General features: G+C 48.9%; 1 protein-coding gene across 1 annotated transcript; it reads right to left on the reverse strand.

Moving 5' to 3' along the window:
• Positions 1-2,261: 2,261 nt before the first annotated feature.
• On the reverse strand, positions 2,262-10,419 carry LOC102419169 (butyrophilin subfamily 3 member A3-like). Its single transcript, XM_023747260.1, has 11 exons — positions 10,324-10,419; positions 9,764-10,104; position 9,491; positions 8,154-8,435; positions 6,681-6,883; positions 6,509-6,527; positions 6,404-6,430; positions 6,289-6,291; positions 5,247-5,270; positions 5,039-5,065; positions 2,262-3,143 (listed from the first exon to the last, which is right to left on the reverse strand). Exons 1-11 carry the CDS (start codon positions 10,400-10,402, stop codon positions 2,482-2,484), a joined length of 1,668 nt encoding a protein of 555 aa, XP_023603028.1. The 5' UTR covers positions 10,403-10,419; the 3' UTR covers positions 2,262-2,481.
• Between the last annotated feature and the right edge of the window lie 7,363 nt (positions 10,420-17,782).

Genomic DNA, 17,782 nt, shown 5'->3' on the forward strand with positions numbered 1-17,782 from the left:
CTCTCTATCTCTCTCCCTTCCTCTCTGTAAAAAATCAATAAAATATATATTAAAAAAAATAAATAAAAAAAAATAAAAAAACAATTCTAACATCGAATTAAGCCAATTTAATTGTTTATTTTTATTTTTATTTTTTTGTTACAGAGAGGAAGGGAGAGGGAGAGTTAGAAACATCGATCAGCTGCCTCCTGCACACCCCCTATTGGGGATGTGCCCGCAACCAAGGTACATGCCCTTGACCGGAATCGAACCTGGGACCTTTCAGTCTGCAGGTCGACACTCTATCCACTGAGCCAAACCGGTTATGGCCAATTTAATTGTTTTATAACATCAAACTCTAAATCTATGGAAGAAATGAACTATTGACAAATGTAACTTTTACCCACAATCTCTGGCGATGTGAGCAAATGCATGTAAGAATTTCAGCAACCTTTGCACTGACAGTAATTGCACCAGCATTTATTGAGAGCTCACCATGTGCGGTAGGCATTCTTCTGAGCACATTGCATATGTAAATTCACAGCGAGCCTGTGGGGCAGGTGAGGAAAGTGCACGTTTCAGGTTTCAGGCAGCAGCTGGTGATTCTGGATTCTTTGGCAACACCAGACCTGCAGACTCAGTCCTCCCCAGGTCGTTTATTTTCTGAAAGCCCAACACGACCCTCACCCAGATCCCTTACCTCCCCACTCTACACTGCGGTGACCAACAAAAACAATAAAAGTCCCCCATCTCTTTTTTATATATATGCAGAAACCTATATAAAAAATGAAATAGAATTAGAAGAAGTGCAAATACAAGCAATTTGGAGGTAGAGAGAATCAGGGGTTGGTTGGAGGAGGGAGCCAGGCATGTTTCATATCCAGCCATCTCCTGCACAGCCCCCACTGAAGATGGAGCCCTCATGGAGCATGTGCCCTGACTGGGATTGGGGAATGGAACTTCTGGTTCATAGGTAGACAGACGCTCAACCAAAAAGCCACACCAGCTGGGCCCAAGGCACATTTCTTAACATGTCCCACCCATTCCTAAATGCTTTCTCTGGAGGCCTCTAATTCCCTTCTGACTCAATTTGACACTGAAATTAGCACCCTAGCAATGACCCCACTAGCTCTTATTTTTGGACTCTGTTCCTCATTCCATTCCTTTAACCTAAATTGTTCCCTCACATCTGCCAGCTGGCAGAAGGAGTCCAGATATTCCCAGCCTACAGCATTCAGGCTGGAAGGACAACATCAGCCCACCACTGCAGGAAACTCAATTCTAACAACAACCAGAATTAGCAAGAAACAGACTGTTCCCTGGACCCTCCAGAAAGGAGCCCAGCCTGCAGACACCTGGATGTCAGTCCCGCCAGAGCCACGCTGGGCTTCTCACCTATAGACATGTGCAGTAAGGAATTTGTGTTGCATCAGGTCATGAAATTTGTGGTTTTTATTACAGCAGCTTACAAAGCTAATACAATAAGGATTTTGTGAAAATGTGGTGAGTAAACTGTGGGGGTGGAAATCTAGAAGAAGCTCAGATGCAGAGTGAAGACCATTAACCAATTTATTTAACAAATGTAACCTGACCACCACCTATCCGGTGGAGGGGACACAGTGGTGACCAATCACAGTGATGGTGATGGAGTGGCTATTCCCCAGGACCCAGCAGTTACAGGAACCTCCGGGAACATCAGCACATGCTCAGCCTGGAGTGTCCCTTTCCTGGAGATGGGGCTACAGTGTGATAAAACTTCCACTGCAGTTCACCTGGCCCCCTTGCCCCTAAGTTGATGCCTCACACATGAGCTTTAGGGATGAAGCTGGAGGGCTGGTTGGGCTTCATGATCACAGGACTCAAGCTGGTTATGACTTCAGCCTCTAGTCCCTTCTCAGCCCCCTGTGATGTGGTCACTGTGAGTTCATTCTGTGGATGACGTCATCATGGACAGCCAGCCAATGGAGCAGTGGACCATGGCTGACAGTCCCCCTTGAAGGAACCAGGTGGGGTGTGGTCTTCATAGTCACCTACAGTGACCTTCTCCCTGGGGCCCTGGGAAGGGAACCTCAGGCTGCCCATGACCCTGCCCAACAGGAACAACTGGCTGCAAAGGAACAGACTGGAGGTGGAGGTAGGGTCAGAGGTCAAACACCTCCCAGCAGCACTAGTTTCTGCATGAATTATATGTCACTTCCCTGGGCCCTGCCTCCCTTTCCACACTTTCAATGAGGGCAACTCACAGGGGTGTTGTGAGGATTAGTGAGTGAAAGTCCCCTGAAGCATTTAGCCCAGCACCTACCACATTCTAAGTTACCAGTGAATGTGAGATATGTATGGCTGCAGAAAGGGAGCTTTGGAAAGTTAATTAACTTCCTACACCCTGGTCTCCTCATCTGTCATGTGGAAAAGTTGAAAGATAACTAGTAAAGTGCTTTACTCCGTGAGTTTTTAGTAAGTATGTTCCTGATGCGAGGTTTTGCTGTTAAGCAGGCCCTCAGCTCAGGGCTGGGCAGAGAGAAGCAAAGACATTACTTCCTCCTGAGAGTCCGCATTTCCATCAGCTGAGCCTGAGGCCACTGGGGTTTCCAGGGAAGGGTCAGGCAGTGGGTCAGGCAGAAGGGAACTCCCCACTCCTCTTAGTGCTGGGCAAATGGTCAAGGCAGTGGGCTCATGTGACCAAATCCTGAAAAAAGGCCGCAGAGGCCCAGAGAACGAAGCTTGTGGGAAGGTGAAGATGTGTGATCCATTGATGGCATCATAGAACGAGACCTCTCCTCTCTCATAGTCCAGGAAAACTCCCACTCTTTTAAGACGGTTGACAACTGTGAGTTTGCTCCGGGGATCCGTTCGAGCCTGGAATTCATGCCCACCCAACAGTACTATTGTCCAGAATCCATTCTCCGGTGTTATTGTAGCATAATATTTTCTCTCCACGATCTCCCTACACACCCCTAAATGCCACTCTTTCCTGTCCCCCACCTCCACCTCCCAGAAGTGTCTGCCTGATGTGAAGCTCTCACAGCCCAGCACACAGTAACGATCTTGAAATCTCTTGGGGTTGTCTGGCAGGCGCTGCCTTTCTAGTGTACAGTTCAGGCTCCTCTGGTCCTCAGAAATAAACAGGTTGGGGTGCGTGGTGTCCGGATCCAGAATCACGTCCGCTGCAGAGAGTTCCAATGGTGTGGGGTCAGCCATGGTTTCCAGATCTGAGAGCCTCAGGCTCCAAGGCTTGGGTCTGGCTGGTGAGACCTGAGCCCAGAGCCTGGGGTCCCAGCTGCCCTGAGTGTGACCCTCAGCAAAGCCAAGAGACACCACAGGGCCTGGTGGTCAGTGAGGAACGGAGGGTGAGGAAACTGGGTTCAGACTAACCCGATCTCAAGTGGCCACCTTCCTTCTATCTTTCTCCTGTTTCCTCCCCAGAAGGACTATGCCCACCTGTGCTGCATAGTCACATGGATTCCAAGGGCCCCAGTCCTTGCTCTACCTTCCTGAGCTGGACGACTTCCTTTTCTGCACGGTCTCTTTACACACACACACACACACACACACACACACACACACACACTGCAATGTCGCAAGTTTGAATATGATATCTGTAACATGGGAATAAAAATACTCATCTCCAGGGTAGAATAAAACAGAAAGTGAACTATATTTAGCCCAAGGCCAGGCATGGAGGAAGCACCTGGTATGGTCACAGGGACCAGGTCTCTGCTGTGCTGGGCCATGCTGGGCTCTATGTGATCCTCACTCCCCACCTGCCCCTCCCTCTTTGCCCAGGAATCGTCCTCCTTGGGCAGCATCACTGGGCTCTCTTGCCTCTGGTCACCTGCTGGCTTTGGCCAAGGGCAGTGCTGGCTGAAGACTGGAGGGAAGGAAAGAGAGGCACAGCCCCGACTTCCCCACTTCCTGTGATGGAGACGCTCTAACAGAGCGGCCTCCTCTCAGGCAGCCTCTCCCTGAGCCACAGCCTCCTCAGGGCTCCAGTCACTGCTCCCCGTCCCTCTGCCTTGGGCCTGGGGGTGGTGGCAGCTCCCACTGCTGTGAGCCTGGGGCACTGCTCTTCCTTGTGGTTTCCCTTAACGCCACCCCTGCCTCTGGAGGTAGGTCCTTCCCTAAACCCTCTGTAATCACTGGGCAGATGTGGCTGAATCAACCCAACTCCATCTCTCTGTCTCTGATTTCCTTCATCTTTTCATGCTGTGACCTTTGACCAACCTCCCTGTCCTCAGCAGGCACACCAAAGCCTTCAGGGAGATGATGATGTGTGTTCCTTAAAATGTAGCCATAAACAGTTCTGTTAGTAACACTAGAACGACATGACAACAGAGGTTAACACCTAATGTGAGGGTATCGATTATAAAGAACCTTCCACCACAAGACCCCCAGGAGGCATGGCTGATGCTGCCACACTCCTTGTCCCTTTGTCCTGTCAACCATTAGTACCCGAGTTGTGTGTTAAACAAGTACTGTAACAGTCTGTGCAGACTGACACCTATTCTGTCTGCTCCAATCCCACACCCCTGTGAGTAAATTACTATAAAATATGATTTGTTATAATTTAAGGAGTTGCCTACATCAAGTCCTTAAATTTTAATTCTTAAGAACCTTCTCCTGACTGTGGTCATTACCGTCAGACACACACCCATCAAGAACAGGCCATGGCTTCCCTCTTGGAATTTTGACCAACACACACTCATCACCTCATCTAGTCTTACATCCACCCTCACATAGTAGGAATGACCACCATCATCTCAAAGGGACTCAGAGACATTGAACACCATGAGGAGGCTCAGGGCAGGAGGGGCAGCAGCTGGGACAGGTCACCTCCTCCCTCTCCCTCCAGCCCCTGCCCCCAGGTCCACCCCTCATGCCTCCTCCTTCCCACACAGACCTGGGGAAGCCCAGGGCAGCAGCTGTCCCTGGCTCTCTTAGCAGCAGATGGGAACACTGTGGGGAGCTCATGTAACCCACCCAAAAGTCTCCCAGTCAAGAGCTGTAGAAGAGGGAGCCAGGCCCCTGTGTTGTCCCAGGGAACACACAATCATCCACTCACCAGGCTGGTAAAGGGCCATCTTCCACTCTGAAAGGAAGGAGACACAGGCAAGGAAAGGTCATCATTTCTGTTCTCCCCTCACCATTCTCATCACTGGTCCTCCACAGAACATGAGCTCTGAGCAGGGTCTGATGACCCCTCACCAGCACAGAAAGGGTTGAAGGGCTTTGTACACAAGTGCAGGAACCAGAGAGCATGAGTCACTCACCAGCATAGGCCTGAGACCTGTCACCTGCAAAGGAAGGAGGCAGGGTCACCTCAACCGTCATTTCTGAGTCCTTTCCTCTCTCTTCCTTTTGACCCCCCACCTCCCTCTCCCTCTGCCTGTTCAGTTCCCTGCTCCCTCCTCTTTAAAGTCACCGGCACCTAGTACCAAGTGGGGCTTTCCCAGCTGCACCTGCAGGTCTGTCCTGTACGTGTCTGTACAGCAGTCACCTTTAACCATCGTTTCACTTTCTGAAGTTTCAGTTACCCTCTGTCACCCACAGTTGGAAAATGTTAAATGGAAAATTCTAGAAATAAGCAATTCATTCTGAGCAGTGTGATGACACCTGTGCCATCCATGTCTGACATGCCAACCTGAGAACCATCCCTGTGCCCAGCACGTCCACCCTGTGTCCCTCCCATGAGCCACTTAGTCACTGAGGAGCCGGCTCTGTGGTCAGATCTGCCTCAGCATCACAGGGCTTGTGTGAAAGTCCCCTGATGTTACTTAACAATGACCCATCATTGCAATGACCCATTGGGGTGTGGCAATGAGAAGCCTTCCTTTAAGTGAGAAGGAGAAACCTACTATACACAGGGTGTGGTGCCATCTGTGGGCCAGGCACCCACTGGGGTCATGGATCACATGCCCCTGACATATGAGGTGACTGTCTTTGTCCTATAGCTGGCTGGGCTTGCCATGTGCATACGTGTATGCTATGTGTGCTGAAATCCATTGATCTGAATCTGCATGATTTCCTGCCATTTTCCAAAAAGAATTCGGTCACTTAATGAGAAAATTTCAGACACGACTTTTCAGCAGTTATGATAAATCTGGGACAACTGACACCAGCCCCTCCTCCTTAGAAGAGAATGTTCTCTCTCCTTCTGGTTTCCTCTCGGCAGCCTGTAGATTCTATAGAGCAGCCAGGGAGGGAGGCCCTCACATCCAAGTCCATCTCCTCCTCTCCTTTCTGGGGTTCTCTGGACATCTGGGTGTGAGCGGCCTGGTGGAGAGAGCCTGACCCCTTTCTATAGGGAGGAACCCCCTGCCCGACCTCCCATATCAGTGTCCCCATTCCTTCCCCTGGGCAGTCAGGGGTGAGGAAGGGGCTGGACAGGTCCCAGCACATAATTGCTGATGTCAGTCCAGGTACTCACGCTCCAGGTACTGCTGCTTCCTCCACCCTGCAGGGGAAACGGGAGGGGTCAGTGAGGGGGTAACCAGGGACCCCAGAACCCTCCTGGCGGGGGATTGGGACTTACTGAGCTCCTCCTGCAGCTTCTCTGGAAATAAGCAGAAAGAGAAGGTGCTGTCAATGAGATGGAAAGGGGGACCCGCGCCTGGGTGGGTGGCCTGGGGCAGGGAGGTCCCACCCACCTGCAGCCAGGCCTCACCTTTGGTGCATCGCTCCAGCTGCTCCTTCATCCATGCTGCTTCTTTCTCAGCTCGCTCATGCTCCTTCGCCACCAGCGCTGCTTCTTTCTCAGCTCGCTCCCTCTCCTTCTCCTGGCTCAAGGCCCTGATTCTCTTCTGCTGTTGCCGCCATGACATCACCAACCCAGCCAGAAGCCCCAGCAGAGCCACAAGGATCACCCCAAAGGCCGCCTGCCAGGGCTTCGTGCTGGAGAAGAAGGGGCCTGGGGAGGAAAGCCTCAGCCGTTGGCCCGAAGGGTCACGGGGTCTCTCAAGAGGGGCAATGACCATTGTCTTCCCTAAAGTTCCCAGAACTCTTTCTGTCACATATACTAGGGCCGCAGAAAGCTTTACTCTTGCAGGAATCTTCCTGCAATGGGCCTCTAGTATATATACATAAAAAACATAAACATCTTCTTATTTGTCTTGCTTACACCACAGGCAGCATCTGCACAAGCTGCTCCACAGCTCGTTTCTCAGTGCATCGTGGGTCCTGGGGACCTTTCCCTCTCAGCATGGAGAGCACATCTGTGTTTCCTCCCACAGGGCAGCCTCCACTGCACAGGAGTCCCCATGGGTGGCGTCTGAACTGTCTGTGACTTTTGTTATTATAACTGATGCTCTAAGAAATGACTTTGTGCCCTGGCTGGTGGGGCTCAGTGGATAGAGCATTGGCCTGAGGATTGAAGGGTCCACAGAAGATTCTGGTAAAAGGCACATGCCTGGGTTGTGGGTTTGGTCCCAATCAGGTGGCAGCCCATGATTCCCTCACATCATTGATGTTCCTCTCTTTCTCTCCCTCTCCCTTCCTCTCTGAAATCAATAAAAATATAAAAATATATTTTTTAAAAAGAAATAACTTTGTCCATCAGTTATTTCACACAACCCTGAGCTGATCTGTCAGATAAATTCCTAGAACTGGGATTTTGTCAATAAATAAGTAGTTTGTATTAAGATTCTTCTACTCGCCCCCCCCCCCAATATAAGCTGTGTCAATTTATACAAAAATATACCAACTTATAGCAACAAACTAGTGTCTAAGAGTGTCTGTCTCCCCACAGTCCTGCCATCAGTGTTACCAACTACATGGTTTGTTTGCTGCCCATCTCACAGGTGGGAACGTCTCCCTGTTCAGTGAGACTGGACACCCTTCCCTGAGGTATTTCCTTCTGGGAACCATTCATTTCTGTACGGAGATGTTTCATGTTTTGAGGAGCTCAGCCCTTTCTCCAGGACGTGTCTGCACATAATTTCCCCACTTTGTCATGTGTTTGCTGACATTTACCATTTGCCCATCCCCATCGCCTGTCCCAGGTGGAGGCAGCAGGGATGCTCAGAAAATGTCTGTGACATCAACAGCTTCAAGGGGCAAAGGGCACCCAGGTCCCTGCTCTGAGCCTTATGTTCACTGCACAGACCCAGGTCAGAGGCAGACACTCAGGCCTCCTTCTCCCAGTGGCCACAGCTGAGCTCAGTGTGGGGCCAGGCACTCACCTGCAATGGAGACCATGGCTGTCTTCTCCTGGCTGAGCAGGGGGTTTCTGACGACACAGGAGACCCCCTTCCCAGAGCCGCCTTTCAGGATCACAGACGACGTGACTGCGTACAGACCCTCTCCATCTGCAGCCCCAGGTGCTGCCATGGCGGGCAAGCTCTCTCCGCCTTCACCTCTCCACTCTACGTGGGGCTGTGGATACCAGCCTGCAGATGTGCACTCCACACGGATCCCTCCATCCTCATAGCCCTTCATTTCAACGTGAAGATCAGAGCCCAGGGCTGGGGAAGGAAGAGTGAGCCTGAGTCATGGGGAGGCCTCTGTGTTGGTGAGGGTCCCATCGGGAATGGGGGCTCACTCCACTAGATCACACAGGCAGGGCTCACTGAGGAGCTGTTTGCCACGTGTGCTGTGCAGGGGAGACTGTTCCATGAGGTGACCACTGCCTGACCCTCGTGGACCCTCGAACTAGATCCAGCTGGATCTGGGCCAGAACAGAGACTGCTTCCCATGGTTCCCCTCAGAGACACCTGGACCTTCCCCCTGCCCAGTGCTGGTTCCTGGAACTGGCCCTCACCACCCCCAGGCATGTAACTCATTCCCCTTATCTGGGCGGGTCATACCCCAGTCCCCTACCTATCCTGCCTGTCCTGTGTGAGCTTTAGGCTTTGCCAAGTGGTGGGGAGGATATGCACGTTCTATTGCTGCAGCCCATGCTCTTCCTGGTATGAAAGTCACGGTGGTGAACTCTTGATATCATTAATCTAGAGTTTACAACCTCTTTTTTGGGTCTTTGGACCGAGGGAATGTTTATTTTGTGGTTGTGGAAGGGGAACGACTAAATGGGAGAGAGCCGACCCAGGGCCAGGAACAGTGAGCTGTTACCACCAGTCCCTAAACTCTTAACCCAAGGGGAGGTGAGAGGAAACCTTTTGAAGACTTGGAAGAACCCAGTCCTTTAGGGAGGGATTTCTTAAGAGGAGCTGTGGTCTCAGGAAGGGATGTAGCTGAGGAGGCCCTGCAGGGAGAAAGGTAGGACCTCCCACCTCCACCTTCCTTCCTGTTCAAGGCAGGGCTGTGCCGTGAGAAAGACAAATGATGTTAGACACGAACAATGTCATGGAACAGCAGCATCAGACAAGGATTCTTTGTCCCTGTGATGGGTCAGGACAAAACAAGACCACTCAGTCATCAGATCTGAACACAGAATAAAACATGAACAGTGTCCAGACCACAGCAACCAGCAATCATCCCCTGTCCTCGGTGTGAGTGACCAGTTACACCCCACACCCTCCTGACAGCATCTGATCCAGAGCAAAGCCCTCCTTCCATAAACCCTCCCCTGGTCCCCTATCAGCCCAAAGTTACACCAAGTCTCCCTGACACACTCTCATGGGGACACCCCATGTTTCCACACTGTATGTTCTCCTCACTGCAACTAGTCCTGAGCTCAACTTGTTCAACTGCAGGAGTGATCCTGGGGCCTTTGGTTGGAGGACCTGGCAGCACAGGTGATGTCCCTGCTGCTCAGCCTCCCTGGACCCACAGCAGCGAGCACCTGGGGGGCCCAGGTCCACTGCCTGGAGCTCAGAACCGCCTCAGGCTCAACTGCAACCTTCAGCTCCACCTGGGCTTTTGCAAGGAAATCATCATCTTGGAAATAACACTGGTAGGTTCCACTGTCAGAGGCTCTGACCTTGTGAATCCGCAGGACAGCCTTCCCCTCAGCAATGTCCCCTCTTAAAATCGACGTTCTCCCTCGATACTCTGCTATCTCTGTTTCTTCCATGCCATGTGCATATGCACGCACCACCTGCTTGAGGCCAGATCGCCGCCACATCAGCTCCATGGTCTCAGCGCTCATCTTCGGGGACAAATAACAGAGCAGCTCAGCATCTTCACCCACCATGGCCAGGATGGGCTCAGGGGGTCCAATCACAGCAACCTGAGCTGGTGAGCAGAAAGGGGTGCTCCATCAGAGAGAGCTGGAGGCCAGAGGGTAAGGGGGTATCCCAGGCAGGGAGGGTGAGGTAAGAAACATCTAGAAAGGGACTCAGTTCTGACAGGTGTACAGTGTGTATGGGCCTCCCAGGTGTGGGGAGGAGTCCAAGGTTCTGACTGGGCATTATAGGTAACTGCTCCTGGTACATAATTGCAGATGGTCCTTACCTGAGCAGGGTGTGAGCAGCTGGACCAAGGGGAGGCAGACAGTCAGGTGGAGCAGATGGAAGGCCAGGGACCTCACCATTGTGGGCTGTTGTGCAGACAGAGAGACACCAGAAGGAGTTGGTATAAATGACGACCTGGAGGAAGATGGAAAATCCACATGGAGACCTCTGCCTCCCCAGGGCCGACTCCGGGTGCAGCCACCATCACTGGTGACCCCAGAGCCTCCTCTGAAATGTCTGTTTGGGAGTCTCTTCACCTTTGACTCCAAAATGGAAAATCACCCTAAAGCAGTGGTTCTCAACCTTCCTAACGCTGCGACCCTTTAATACAGTCCCTCATGATGTGGTGACCTCCAATTTCATTGTTACAAATTGAACATAATTAAAGCATAGTGATTAATCACAAAAACAATATGTAATTATATATGTTTTCCGATGGTCTTAGGCGACCCCTGTGAAAGGATCCTTTGACTCCCAAAGGGGTCACGACTCACAGGTTGAGAACCGCTGCCCTAAAGGATGAACCTTAAGTGTCCATCCCTTGGCCCTGGTCACTTGGGAGTCCTGGGCTGTGCTGTCCAATGGGCTCACAAGCTTCCACTTGCCCACACTTCCTGGACAGCCTGTCCGCGCCTCCAGCATCTCACTCTGATTAACGCAGGTCCCCCCTCTCTGAGCCCCGATTCCACTGGGGCCCCTCAGTCTCTGCTCCATACCACAGCCCGAACTCTCCTGCCTCCCTCACTTCACACCTATCCTCGGCCTCCAGGGGCTCCCACTGCCCTCAGAGCAGGAGCTGGCGTCCTCTGCTCCCTGCAATTCCTAAATTATCTGAATGTTTGAAATTTAAATTTCCAGAAAGGGGAATATATTTCCACTGATTTGGGGGATAGTTATTGTTTTTATTCTTGATCATAAACTATTTCAAAATAAAAATAAGTCAAATTTAAATAAATCATAATGGGAACCACATACTTTGCTACATATGAATGTAAATATGTCTGGACATATTTTAGAGATATATATTTGTCTTAAAAAGTTTTATTCTTTAACCCAAAAATATCTCTTTAAGGAATTACTCCTAAAGAAAAATCAGGCATTAACACAAAGTTTTATATTTAATGCTGTTCATCATAGTAAAATCTACAATACCAGAATGTAGATACAATTTAAATTCCCAAATTGGATCCAATTTTGTAATAACAAAAATTGTTATAAAAACATGATTCCTAAACCTACAGCTTTGATAATACTCAATGGTGAAAAGCTGAAAAGTTATTCTCTAATAACTAAGGTCAGGAAGAAGACAAGGACACCCACTCTCACCACTTGTGCTCTCACAGTATTAGAAGTCCCGGACACAGCAGTCAGACAAGACAAAGAAATAGAAAGCATAAAAATCAGAAAGGAAGAAGTAGAACTCTCACTATTTGCAAAGGATGTGATACAATATGTAGAAAAACCTGAGGATTCCACCAAAAAAACAACAACAAAACCATTATAACCAATCACTGAGTTTAGTAATGTTGCAGGATAGAAAATCAGAAACCTGTTGCATTTCTATACAGCAATAATGAATAATCAGAAGGAGAAAATTTTAAAATCACATCTACAAGTTTATCCACAAAACATAAAATATCCAGGAATAAATTTAAGCAAACAAATGAAAGACTTATAGACTGAAAACTATAAGACACTGAAGAAAGAAATTTAAGAGGATACAAATAAATGGAAGGCTAGGATATACCATGTTCATGGGTTAGAAGGATTAACATTGTTAAAATGTGCTTACTTACTAAAGCAATATCCACATTCAATACAATCCCTATTAAAACACCAATGGCCTTCTTCTCAGAGATAGAACAACTCATCCTAAACTTATATGGATCCACAAAGATCCCTAATGTCCAAAGAAGTCTTGAGAAAGAACAAAGTTGGAAGCATCCTACTCCCTGATATCAAACTATACAAAAGTGTTGACGGTAGTAAACAGCATGGTACTGGCATATAAACAGACACCCAGTTCAATGGGGGCAGGCAGACAACCCAAGAAAGGACCCTCACTTATACGGTCAATTAATCTGTGGCAAAGGAGGCAAGAATATGCCGTGGGGCAAAGACAGTCCTTTCAAAATGGTGCTGGTAAAACTGGACAGATACATGCAAAAAAAGAGTAATTGGTCACTTTCTTACACCATATACAAGAATAAACACAATATGGATTAAAGATTAAATGTGAGCCCCAAAACTATAAAACTAGGAGAAAACAGAGGGAGTGAACATCTGACATTCCTCTTAGTAATATATGTTTTCAATGTGTGTCCTCAGGCAAGGGCAGAAAAATAAACAATAAGCAAATGGGACCATATGACACAAACAGACAACCTACTGAAGGGAAGAATATGTTAGCCAATGATACATCCAATACAGAGTTAATATCCAAAATTTATTTAAAAAACTCATACAATTTAACAGCAAAAAAACCAAACAATAAATTTTAAAAGGGGCAGAGGACCTGAATAGACATTTACCTAGAGAACTGGTACAGATGGCCAACAGACATATGGATTGGAAACCCTCTACTGTCAGACAACGTGATGTTTATCCATTCTTCAATTGTTGTATACGTATGCTGTCTCATATATTTTTATATTACAACTAGAGGCCCAATGCACGAAATTCATGCAAGGGGCTTGGCACTCGCAGCCCAGGCTTCATCTGGTAGGTTGTCCGGAAGGTCATTTGGCCATCTGATCTAATTAGAACATTATTATTCTAGAGTACATATAATTCTGTAGTGAATATCTTTTCATATAAATCTTTAAGCCACACATCTTGTAACCTACCCCACCATTATTTTAACTTTATTTCTGTAAATGTGACCGCACATAAACAGCCTGTTCACTTAAGAATTCTAGGCACTAACTTCAGGAAAAGCAGACTCCAACCTCCAGACATTCCATCTCTGAAGATTTGCTGACCTTCAACCAGTAATCTGAACAGACTATGTTGGGTAGCACTTAGTCCCCTCAACGGAGAACCCTCAATCCCTCCTTTTTATTCCTTTACTAGTAGCCCTGCACACAAATCCGTGCGCAAGTAGTTTGCTGCGGCTTGCCTCAGCTGGCCACCCGCCCACTGCTGCTGGTAGCTCTCCCGCCCCTTGGAGCTCTCTGCCTGCTGCCCCACCCTCCTGTAGCTCTCCACCACTTGTAGATTGGTCCTGACATTATGGCGTATGGATAATTAGCATATTCCTCTCTTACTGTATAGGATTATTCTTCCCCCCTCTCCTCTTCCTTACAAAATTGCCTGCCTGTGTCCAATTGTCTTTGCAGCATGAGTCTACATCTTCTGAAGCTGCAGGCTCTAGAATAAACCTACATTCCTCCCACCAGTCCCATTATCTCCATTTGGTCTTTCCAGTGGCAGGCAGTTGAACCTGGGTTCTGTCTTTTAGAATCTCTTAGAAGACATCCCAGAGAAGAGCAGGCAAGCCTGTCAGAGGCCTTAATGACCACAGTAAGTTCTTAGGAACATGCAGTTGTCAAGCTCACTCAATCCGGTTGTCTCCCTCCCACAGATTTCTGAGTTCAGGCCTTACCTTGCCCTGCCAACCAGGTCTCACCATGTCCTCACCTGCAGGCTCACCCAGCTTATCAGCCTCTCTCCTAAAGAGACCTGGGGCCCTGGCTTTTACCAGCTCCCCCACTTACAGTTGGCACTTTCAGCTGAAAACCACAGAACAAAGGCCCTCCTTCGGTCTTCATTGCAGTTGAGTCTCTGATCTGGAGGAAAAGGTGGGGAAAGAAAGCTTGCTCAGGAGGAGAAAAAGTGCAAAGTCCCTCTTTGAAAGCACTTGTCATAAAAAGAATGATAATAACCTTTACTTTGCTCTGGGTGTGTTCTAGGTGGGGTGCTCTACAAGTCTCCACCTGTTCCTGGTGGGAGTGGAGTTCTTGGGGTGCCACGGGAACAAAAATGTCCTGAGGTCCCACAGGAGGATGAGGTGCTGGGGACGCTTTATTTCTGTGGAATCAAATGCCTGAGTTTCCAAGGTCCATCTCCCTCCGTCCTGCAACGAAAAAGTCACATTTTGTCTTCAGCAGAACCAGGATTGCAGCCATTCCCAGAGTGTCTGCTCCATATTTGCACAGTCCCGTCCAGTCCAGCTTCTGGCTGGGGGAGCTTGTGCTCCCCGCTGTAGTCCATGGCCTGTGGGGTCTGCATGGCCATGCTCCATTCAGCTTCGAGGACCACATGGCAGCCTAGCAGGGTCACTAGCAAGGGAGAAACAGGAGAGCAGGCAAGAGCAACAGAGAGAGAGAGTTCTAAGCCTGGTGACTCTGTATTCCCAAATGTTGATGGGCCTGCACTGGGGTCCACCCTTTTAGCCAACGACCTCTGTTCCCAGGTTAGACTGACAGGCAGGCCCCTTCCCTATGTCACCCGGTCTTCACTGCACATGTGCCATCTTCCCTCTGTGGAGCCCTCCCCCAGTGACTTCCAGGGAATAGACTGGCTCCCTGGGGAGTGTCAAGTTGCAGCTTCCTGGTGAGGCTGCCCAGATGACCTTGCTTATTATGTCTGGCCTCCCCTTTGCTCCTTCCCTATTATTAATATGAATGACCAGCTACTTATGAGGGTAACAGGTGTGTGTGTATTACACAGGATTCTACTGCAATCATGCCTCAAAACAGCAATCATGCCTCAAAACAAACACCGAATGTCTCAGGAGATTTTATCAACATTTATTTTCTCCTTCGTGGGTCTACAGGGGACAGGGCAGCTGGTCCGGGTGGATTCGCCTGGGCCTGGCTAACTGGGTTGGACTCAAGGCTGCAGGTTGGGTTCCTGTCAGTTCCAGGGGTCTCTTCATTCTGGGACCAGGAGCTACAGGGCAAGTTCTTCATTTACTCCTCTTCCCCCCTCCCCTCACCCCTCTTTCCTTCAATTCCCCCATCCCAGTATCTCTCCCTCCTTTTCCGGTTCCTGTCCCCCTTCCCTCCTCCTCTCCCCACCAACAACCCCACCACCACTTCCTCCAACTTCTCAGATGATTATCTTAGAGCCAGTGACTCTCAACCTGTGGGTCGCATACCCTTTGGGGGACGAACGACCCTTTCACAGGGGTCGCCTAAGACCATCAGAAAACACATATATAATTACATATTGTTTTTGTGATTAATCACTGTGCTTTAATTATGTTCAATTTGTAACAATGAAAGTACATCCTGCATGTCACATATTTACATTACAATTCATAACAGTAGCAAAATTACAGTGATGAAATAGCAACGAAAATAATTTTATAGTTGGGGGTCACCACAACATGAGGAACTGTATTAAAGGGTCGCGGCATTAGGAAGGTTGAAAACCGTTGTCTTAGTCCCCTCTTCCCCTAGTGGCCGCAGCGCATCACTGCACCCCGTGCAGTGGGAATAGAGCCCACCTCTCCCTCCATCCACCAGTTCCTCCTGCCAAGTTCCCACACCTTTAATCTAAAACCTTCTTAGCTATTTTAAAACTGTGATCCACAGTAAGAAATACATTTTATAATGTAACTGAGGACACACACACACTTATATATACTGCATGCTCTCATAGTTCCATTCGTGTGTATTGAAGTTTGATCTCTACGTAATACATTGATTTCCTGCACCATCAATGGCCCAGGACCTGCAGGTGGAGAACTGCTCCATGGCGGTTGTCTTATGGCAGAAACATTAGGCTCCACGTCCTGTGGGCTCTGCTTTTGTTGTCCACAGACAGGACTTGGGCCCTCAAACATTTACCTTCCTGCTAGAGTTTTTGACATGGATTGTGGAATAATTTTGAAAGAGAAAAATGCACTTCTCTTCATGTTCATGTTGAAGAACCTTTCACTGGGCATGAGGCAGCACAGAGAGTTTTCTGAGGCAGAAGGTTAAATACTTGGGCTAAGGGTTCTTGTCCCCCCTCCCATCTCTGTATCAGTCCACACCACACACCATGGCAGCCCCTGTACAGCTGCACGTTGGTTCCCTAGGCCTGTCTGGTGCACAAAGTGCCACCAACGGGGCGGCTTCAGCCCCAGAACGCTGTCTTCTCAGCTTCAGCTCCGGATCCCCACAGGGCGGTCCAGGATCTGCCCTAGTGTTGGGGGTTCCTGGCAGTCTTGGCTTCTCCTGGTTTGTCTCTGCCTTCATTCTCACGTGGTTCTCCCGTGTCCCATGAAGAAGCTGGGTCAGCCCTGTGTTCTTGCTAAATATAGCCGATGACGGGACTCCCACTAGGTGGTCAGTGAGAAGGTCCTCTCTGGATTTAACTCAGCTGTGATACCATCGCCCCTGGAAAGCCTCATCTCTGAGCTGTTTTACCTCATATTTTAACTACACACGAGTGAAGGAGAGATGACTGACATTGAGGCGGGTGGTAGGTGTGGGAGAATGGGCTTGAGGCTCTGAAGGCCTCAGCTCTCCAACCACCACCCTGGGGTGTCCTGTTAGATCAGTGATTCCCAAAGTGGGCGCTACCGCCCCCTGGTGGGCGCTGCAGCGATGGGGGGGGGGGTGACGGCCACAGGTGCATTTGTTTTAACTTTTTTTGTATTACCTTTCTATTCTGAGTTCAATAAATAGTTTCATAATTTCAAACTTCAATGTTTCTAACTTACACCTTTCTTTACTATATTTTACGAAGAAGGTAGAAACATTAATACATATATCTTTCTGTTTAATTGCTATTAAAATTAAAAAAAATTAATTTCCAGGGGGGCACTGAGTAATATTTTTTCTGGAAAGGGGGCGGTAGGCCAAATAAGTTTGGGAACCACTGTGTTAGATTGTGTTATTAGATTAAACAATAGAGATTTTCTCAGTTAACAAAAAGTCCCGAGTTTAGGAGGCAGCAGCGCTCTGCAGCCCTCCTCCTAGTGGTCTTTCCGGTTCTAGAGACGCAGGGAAACTAAAACTTATTGGCAACATGTCCCAATCCTATGAAATTCAAATGGCAGCCCATACATGAGGGTTTATTAGAAGAGCCAACCCTTCCATCTAAGATTGTGCTACAGGAGGGGCTACTTATGAGGGTAACAGGTGTGTGTATTACACAGGACTCTATTACAATCATGCCTCAGAACAGCAACCAGGCCTCAACACAAACACCGAACGTCTCAGGAGATTTTATCAACATTTATTTTCTCCTTCGTGAGTCTATGGGGGGACAGGGCAGCTGGTCCGGGTGGGCTCTCCTGGGCCTGGGGTTGGACTCAAGACTGCAGGTTGGGCCGAAACCGGTTTGGCTCAGTGGATAGAGCGTCGGCCTGCGGACTCAAGGGTCCCGGGTTCGATTCCGGTCAAGGGCATGTACCTGGGTTGCGGGCACATCCCCAGTGGGAGATGTGCAGGAGGCAGCTGATCGATGTTTCTAACTCTCTATCTCTCTCCCTTCCTCTCTGTAAAAAATCAATAAAAAATATT

The sequence above is a fragment of the Myotis lucifugus genome, unplaced genomic scaffold (assembly GCF_000147115.1).
Source record: "Myotis lucifugus unplaced genomic scaffold, Myoluc2.0 scaffold_824, whole genome shotgun sequence".
Lineage (NCBI taxonomy): Eukaryota > Metazoa > Chordata > Mammalia > Chiroptera > Vespertilionidae > Myotis > Myotis lucifugus.